The sequence below is a fragment of the Cricetulus griseus genome, chromosome 2 (assembly GCF_003668045.3).
Source record: "Cricetulus griseus strain 17A/GY chromosome 2, alternate assembly CriGri-PICRH-1.0, whole genome shotgun sequence".
NCBI classification, from domain to species: Eukaryota; Metazoa; Chordata; class Mammalia; order Rodentia; family Cricetidae; genus Cricetulus; species Cricetulus griseus.
The window spans coordinates 263,969,195-263,977,386 of NC_048595.1; the positions used below are offsets into that span (position 1 = coordinate 263,969,195).

Consider the following 8,192-nt stretch of genomic DNA (forward strand, 5'->3'; position numbering starts at 1 on the left):
GATATGAGGGAGAATACAACCAGAGGCATCTGCAAGCATCCAGAGCAGAGAGAGAAAGTAGTAGACTGATCATGGCCAGCAGACTGGACAGAGCCTTGAGAGGAGAGGGGTAGGGAAGAGTAGGAGAGTAATAGAAGAGAGAGGGAGCAAGAGAGTGACCATGAGAAACCACACGGCCAAAGTGGTTGCGTTACAGAGGGAAAAAAAGAAGCTAGGGGAAGAAAAGGAAGTGAAGCTCAGGGGTTGGAGTTGTCTGTGTGTGTGTGTGTGTGTGTGTGTGTGTGTATTTTGTGTGTCCATGTGCGTGTGTATGTACATGGTGTATGTTGTGTGTACACGTGTGTATGTGTGTATGGTGTGTGTGTATGTGTGTATGGTGTGTGTGTGTGTGTGTGTGTGTGTGTGTGTGTGTGTGTGTGTATGTGGTGCTGAGAGGAGCCAGGATTCAATAACAGGTACTTGAGGTGCTGGGAGAGCCGGCCTTGATATGTTAATAGAACCTCAGTTAGCTGTTTGTCCTGAGTTTCTTTGGGAACTAACTCCAGTGTTTCTCCAGTCAGTGGTGGTATAGATACTAGGATGCTATGGTGTCTGTTCCCAGTAGCCACAGAATTCCTTCTCATGGCCACACTCACAGTGGCTAACTCCAGGGTTCTAATACCTGGGTATCCTGCTGCTGCCTGAGCTTCCTGTTGTCAGTGTGAGCTTCGGCCAGGGCCTGCCTCGCAGCCAGTAGTTGCTGATGAAGTAAACCCACTTCTTGCTCGGCCATGAGCTTGATTCTCAAGCATTCTCTTTGGCTGTGAATAGATTCCTGCAAACATTGCAAACACAGTGAGACCGGAAGTAAACTTCTCTTCTATGGTTTCAGTCTCAAGCCTTGGCTAGCACCTCACAGTGGGCCCTTCTTTAACACTCCTCATAGAGTAGAGCTCTGGCTGGCCATTGCTTGTGTGGATTAGTTATGGATAACTCCATAGATAGTGTAAATCCAGATTTTGAGAAAGTGCAACTTGCCAAACCATTCCCCATATGAGCTTTGTTTTGAATGTGTTTAAAGCATATTTTTCCTCATATCATCACAGGAAAAATTCAAAGCTAGCAGCTCAAGCCTTAATGAATACCCCTTCTGGTTTCTTCGCCTTTAGTAGGCACCATTCTTTCATTGCCACGGCTGGTTCTGCCTGTCTGTTTTTTTTTTTTTTTTTTTTTTTCTATTTCTCCCAAGGCTCTAAGGTTGCCTATTCCCAGGGGGGAAAATGATCAGTTGCCAATTGCCAGATTCTTTAGCATGGCTGGGCCTGCCACCTGCCACTAGCACGGCAACTGCAGTCAGCCTGGTCAGAAGCATAGCATAACACACACACACACACACACACACACACACACACACACACACACACACACACGGATTGCACCGAAGGGGCCTCTCTTCAACCACTCACCTTCTCTGCCCTGCTCAGCTGACCTGTAAGGCGAGCCTGCTGCACAGCCAGGCGCCAGCGGCCCAGGCTCTGCATTTTGCACACTATAGCAGCCAGGGTGCCGCTGCTGGCCTGCTCCAAGGGGCACAGCTGCTCCTGCCAAGAAGGCTTACTTTTAGAAAAGGCCACTCTGCGTCCTTTTTCCCAGAAGGGCACACAGTTCCTAAACCAGAAAATGGATACTAATTCCAGCAATGTGCCTTCCAGAAGAATGCGTGACCATGTGGAGCCCCACCCCAGGGCCCCTTTAAAACGCTGCTGCTACAGTGTTTGGGGGAGACTAAGGGGGCCAGTGATGGGCTGGGTGCTAGGAAGAAATGAAATGCAGCATGCCATCACGAACTTCGGCTGTGTTCTCTTTTGCTCCTTCCTCAGGTCTGGCAGAGCCCCAGGCTTTCTTCAGCTGCTTTATGTTGGCAATCCCTTCGGCTCTCACTTCACCGATGAGCTCACACATTTTCTGGATCAAATTAAACTGATTCTCATCCAGTTTCTCCTGAAAATTGCAGACTCAGGTCAAGGAAGTACAGTGTGTTGTTCTGCATGAAGGGCAGGATTAAAATGCACCCCGCCACACAGGTTTCTTCACACGGATTACAAGGCAGGCACATTAGGGGCCCTGAAGTGTTGTCCTGAATCTACAGGGCTTCATCTTTTGGCCACTTATATGTCCTAGAACATGCCTTGCTTGTCAACACCAGGGCAAATTGAGCCAGAAGGACAGTGGGCAGAGCCGTGGGAGATGACAGGGAGACAGGCTAAAGGAGGTGAGGTGGGGAAGGTGGAGTTCTGGCTCCCAGGTACACTCAGAGCAGAATCTAATGAGTGTGTCATTGTAGATGAGCCACTGGTCAGGAATTTCATTAAATATGGAGAAGTGAAGGAATAAACTTCTGTGCTTTAGTCACCCAGTCTGGAACATTTTATTGTGGCAGCCTGAGTAGACCAGTCCCAGGGCTGAGCAGAGGACAGACAGCACCATTTTATTTCTGAAACACTCCTCCAGAGAAGAAGGCAGGAGAATGCCCAGTTAGAAACTATGTCAGGAAGCCTGAGTGTAGATACCAGTGTGAACATTGCCATTGCCTTGGGGCCAAGGAGTTGGGCAGCGATTCTCTACTTCTGGGGGTTGGTAGAACTCCTTGAGTCTGGGAGAAGCTTAGAGCCCACTTTTTATCTTCTTATGCCTGCATGATTGCTCAGGACAGGCCTTCACAGACTCCCGCAGTACTACATCATTTTGAATTTGATCTTCTAATATTTGTAAGCATTTGTATTTTGCAAGTAAGAAGAAATCTCTAATATTCCCTGGAGGACAAAGGCAGAGCTTCACCAGGGTCTCCTGCTGATAAGACAACCCTAGGGTCTATTCTGGAACTCCCAGGGAGGGATGGGAAGTGGGGACTCAATGGGGCTGACTTTAGAGAGGAGGGAAGTTATGGGTTAAATGGGGCTGGCTCTAGAGAATATCCAGGGCTGGAGAGATGGCTCAGGGGTTAAGAGCATTGGCTGCACTTCCAGAGGTCCTGAGTTCAATTCCCAGCACCCACATGGTGGCTCATAACCATCCATAATGAGATCTGGTGCCCTCTTTTGGCCTGCAGGGATACATGAGGAGGAACGATGTATACATAATAAATAAATCTTTAAAAAAAATTGAAAAATCATGATAACTTTAAGAGAATATCCAGTAATGTGGGGCATTGTGGGTGTGTACCGAAATCCACAGGGTAGGGTGACCAAGTTCTCTGCTGGCTTGTTTTTAGGCATAGGGCATCTGTCTCTCTGATGCTCAATTTTATAGAGTAACTAGCTTCCACAGTGGTGTAATAAGGGAGTCCTATCATTCATTTTTGGAGGCCCCTTGACTAACAGCTTGGTAGCTTCCTGATTCTAAATGTAGAAGGCTGGCAGAAGGGTATGTAGAAGGTGGACCAGATCTGTGAAAACTAGTTCAGATTCCAAACCTGCCCACAAGCTCTCAGGATGCTGTTCGCTCCGCTCAAGCATGGCTCTGAGGTCCTTAGCTCACCCACTTGGGTGTCTCACTCAACTGAAATAACAGTGAGAGACGCTGGAGGGAAGTTGAAGCAGAATGCCTCCTCTTTCCAACAGCCACTAGATCTCAACTGTAGAAAAAACAACTCAGTTTTCCAAAATTGAGTGTTAATCCTGGAAGAATTGTGACAACTCAGACTGGTGACATGGCTCAGTGGGTAAAGGTGATTGTCACCATGCCTGATGGCCTAAGATTGATCCCTGGGACCCACACGGTGAAAGCAAAGAAGTGACTTCTACAAGTTGCCATCTGACTTCCACATGTGTGTTGTGGCATGTACATGCTAACACATGCACAAATGTAAACAAAACAAAATAAAATAATGACAACCCACCATTAATTCTCTCTTCAGCAAAATCTTCTAGCTGGCTAGACATAGTGGTGCACGTTTATAATCCCAGCACAAGGGAGGCTAAAGCAGTAGGAATGTTTTGACTCTGAGTTTGGCATGGGCTACATAGCAAGTTCCAGGCCAGTCCATACTACACAGCAAGACCATGTCTCAATAGAACAAACCTCCAACCAAACATAACCTTCCTGCTTGAAATTTGGGGGGCTCAAGAATCTCTTGGTACCACAAAGGCCATTCTGCTATTGGTCCCTTGGTATGCAGCCACGGGGCTTCCTAGATCACAGATGTGAGACACTTGCCTTTATGTGTACACAGGTCATAAACAAAGCTTGCACTAATGATCTGTATTCCTCCTGAATTTCTTTTCTAATCTGGTTTTTTAGGTTCAGACTCTCCTCTTCCAGATCTGTGAGCTGGGCTCTCAGAGCGGTGATTTCCATGATCAGGTCATGACTGAGCTCTGCAACCTAGTATCAGAAATAATGCAGAAACACAACATGATGTGTGGGTAGCAACAGAGGAATTACAAGCTGCAGAATAGTTCCATGTGGACTAGCCCAGTCTCCATTTGTAATCTCATGAAGGCAAATGGTCTACTGTGTAGCTGGGGAAGGCAGAACCTCAGGTTGGCTCAACAGTCCCAAATAGGGTCAGATGCTTCTAACGTTCATGTGCCTCGCCTCCCAAGTGCTGAGGTGAAAGACGCTTGCTCACCCTGCATGGAACATTCTTGACGTGATGAATGGACGAGCCCCAAAGACCCGGTACTTAAGCACAGTACTTTTGATAAACCCTTCAACTGTCTTGGCCTTCATCTCTACACTGGCCTTCCCTTGACCCCTCAACAAAATACCATTTCATTTTTGAAATTCACTCTAACTGGCATTTAAAAAAAGAAAGAAAGAAGTGTGCCCACATAATTCTGCCAAGTGCCCCCTCCCCAAACAATACATAACAAAGAAACTTAAGAAAAACCCTAGGGGAAAAATGCCCCTTAGGAAGACCACATACACAAAATGAAAATACAGTCCTTGAATGTGCCTGCAAGGACCTATGCAGAAGAGATTGCTGCATGCAACAGCAGCTTCTGGCAGACTAAGAGTATGTAACTGACCTACCTGGCCAGCACAGTCTTCAGGAGGAAGCTGACTTCTCCGAAGCAAGTCTACTTCCTGAGGAGGAGAGGATGGGGCTCAGTCTACCACACATGCACTGCAGTGCACATGCAACCCTTCCTGTGGGCGTCTACACAGCCGCATTCAAAGATCCTCTGGCCCCCGGTCCTGTCACTAGCTTGGGCTGTGCTTGGCACCTTGTTAGACTTTGGGATCTCTCTGTCTCCCTCCTTCCCTCCCTCTCTCATATATACCAGGCTGGCCTTGAACTTAATATATGGCTGAGAATGACCCTAACCTTCTGGTCTTCCTGCCTCTATCTCCCAAGTCCTGCGGTTATAAGATGCACCACTATGGGCAATTAAATTTTGAGGTTTCTAACAAAACATCAAAATATAACATGCAAGGCAGGCATGGTGGGACATGCTTGTAATCCTAGCTCTGGGAAGGCAGAGACTGGTAGATACCTGAAACTTGCTGGCCAGCTAGCCACGCTGAATTGACAAGCTCCAAGTCCCAGTGAGAGAATATGTCTCAGAAAATAAGGTGTGTAGTTTCTGAGAAATTCATATGAACATGTGTGTGTGTATGTGCGCACGCACACACACACACACACACACACACACACACACACACACCAGGACTTCCAGGCTTCTACAATGAAGCAGAGCTCAGCTATGGGGAAGTCATCAAGTATGGGCAAGTCCAAGACTCACTGTTTGATATCTTGATACATCATTCATTTTTTTGGACACTTTCATATGTGTCCCAAGTATAAAATAAAATTATATGACAAAGTGACTCTGAGACCCGATGGGTACTGGGACCTAGTTTTAAGGAGGTCTGTGGTAATTTGAAGGCAATTGACCCCCATAGGCCCATAGTGAGTGACATTGTTAGGAGGTGTAACCTTGTTGGAGGAAGTGTGTCACTGTGGGGGTGGGCTTTGAGGTCTCCTTTGCTCAAGCTTCTTTCACAGTGACACTCAGACCACTTCCTATTGCTCTTGGGTCAAGATGTAGGATTCTCAGCTCCTTCTCCAGCACCATGTCTGCCTGCATGCCATCATGTCCCATATGATAATAATGGACTAAACTTCTCAAAATGTAAGTCACCTCAATTAAATGATTTCTTTTATAAGAGTTTCTGTGGCCATGGTATCTCTACATAGCAATAGAAACCCTAACTAAGACAAGGTCTTACCACTGAAATTGACTGATAATATGAAGACAGATTATGTGTGTGTGTGTGTGTGTGTGTGTGTGTATGTCTATCCTCTGATAGACCAGGAGTAGTACAAGGAGATTGATGTTTTCTGGGGGAAGGGTAGCAGTCATAGATCTTTCTCAAAGGCTCACCCCATTTATTGGTCTTGCCTTGTATCCATGGTAACCTCTACAGTCTACAACCCCATTGCTGCTTGCAACTTCACAACTGAGAGTGCCAGGACCCAAGAAAAGGAACCAATGAGAAAGAAATATGGAGGGCACTGTTCTCCATCCCCCAGATTCATCATAAGAACAGCTCTCCTCACCTGCTCAGATATTCTTTGCCTGATGACGCTGAGGCCTCCATGCCCACATCCTTTCTCCTTCATGGTCCTCACTTCCTTGGTACCTACCTGCTCCCTCTGGCTGAGCTTCTCCCTGGCATGTTGCAGGACATGCTCATAACACATGGAGTAGGTCTCAAAGTTGCTGCGTTCTCTTGCCATCACATCACACCCCAGGGAGAGCAGGCAGGCTTCAAGGTGGTCCCTCCTGAAAGTGATCTGAAAAGATAATGATGTCTCTCTTGGTGGCTCCACCGGGGCTTCTGGCAGCCACACCAAGCCAGGGCTCAGGGTACATGTTGTTCTGGCTCGTAGACACATTTTCATTTCCCCTCAACACCAAAACCTTGATTGGCTCAGTCCTACCAAGCCCCCTTAGATGTGCTCTGAACCTCTGCAGAGCCAAGCACAAGAGGAGAAATAGAGGCTGGCCCGTCATGTGTCTCAAACCTTAAAGGTTATAAATCAAAGAGACAAACTATTAGAATGCAGTATTTAGCTCTACTTTCAAAGAAGATAAATGAGGTGGCCAGCTTTGAATGCATGTCCAGAAACTACTCTGAGTTCTATGATGAAGTCTGGAGACACAGGGAGAGCTGCTCCCCAGTCAGAGTTCACAGTATACCCCCAGCTTTCAACTCAGGACCCTAAGCTGCTGGGACAGTACTCTTCATCTTGCTCATGCAAGTTCCACCTGGGCCTCCCCCCCCCTCTCTCTCCACAGCTGCTTCTTGGTCTCTGCCACACCACAGGTATTCACATCACTAGTAAGGTCTATTGTCATTGTGGGGACACAGTTGAGGGAGGAGACCCATGTAAGTCTAGATCAGTGGTTCTCAACCTGTGACTCTGGACCCCTTTGGGGGTCTAATGACCCTTTCACAAGGGTTGCCTAAGACTATCAGAAAATACAGATATTTATACTTTGATTCATAACAGTAGCAACATTACAGTTATGAAGTAGCAACGAAAATAATTTTATGGTTGGGGTCATCACAGCATGAGGGACTGTATTAAAGGGTCACAGTGTTAGGAAGGTTGAGAACCTAACACTGTACTAAGCCATCTCTTTGGCCTGTACTTCTATTTTCTTTCTTTTTCACTTTTTTCATTTTTTTTTCAGGCAGGGTTTCTCTTGCACCCCTGGCTATCCTGGAACTCGCTCTGTAGGCCAGACTGGACTTGAACTCGTAGAGATCCACCTACCTCTGCCTCTCAAATGCTGGGATTAAAGGCAAGCACCACCACCACCCAGCCTGTATTTCTATTTTCTAATATAATATAATCACAATTTTGTACATGTAATTAAAATATTTTTTACATAAAGTGTACATACTAAAAGTTATGTTTTCAAAAAGTCATCAACTGTATCATCCAGGCATGATGACTGGTCCATTGGATCTGAGGACAATTTCCGCACCACAGGTATTCACGTCACTAGTAAGGTCTATTGTCACCGTGGGGACACAGTTGAGGGAGGAGATCAGTGGTTCTCAATCTGTGACTCTCAACTGTGGGAGGGAACCAGCTGCAAAAGCCCAGAGCCCTGGGACTCATTCTCCAGGCCCAGTTCAGTGAATGGGGTAAGGCAGGTCACCTTCACCCTGCTACCCACTGCACCTTTGGGCAA

The 8,192-nt window shown here is 46.7% G+C and overlaps 1 protein-coding gene across 1 annotated transcript in view; it reads right to left on the reverse strand.

Moving 5' to 3' along the window:
• Ccdc162p overlaps window positions 1–8,192 on the reverse strand; it is a 145,398-nt gene that overhangs the window by 13,102 nt on the left and 124,104 nt on the right. The window contains exons 37-42 of the mRNA XM_035440365.1: window positions 6,632–6,781; window positions 5,014–5,067; window positions 4,195–4,362; window positions 1,828–1,980; window positions 1,446–1,580; window positions 662–814 (exon numbers count right to left, since the gene is read on the reverse strand). Coding sequence (XP_035296256.1) covers window positions 662–814; window positions 1,446–1,580; window positions 1,828–1,980; window positions 4,195–4,362; window positions 5,014–5,067; window positions 6,632–6,781 — 813 coding nt within the window. The remainder of the gene's footprint in view (window positions 1–661; window positions 815–1,445; window positions 1,581–1,827; window positions 1,981–4,194; window positions 4,363–5,013; window positions 5,068–6,631; window positions 6,782–8,192) is intronic.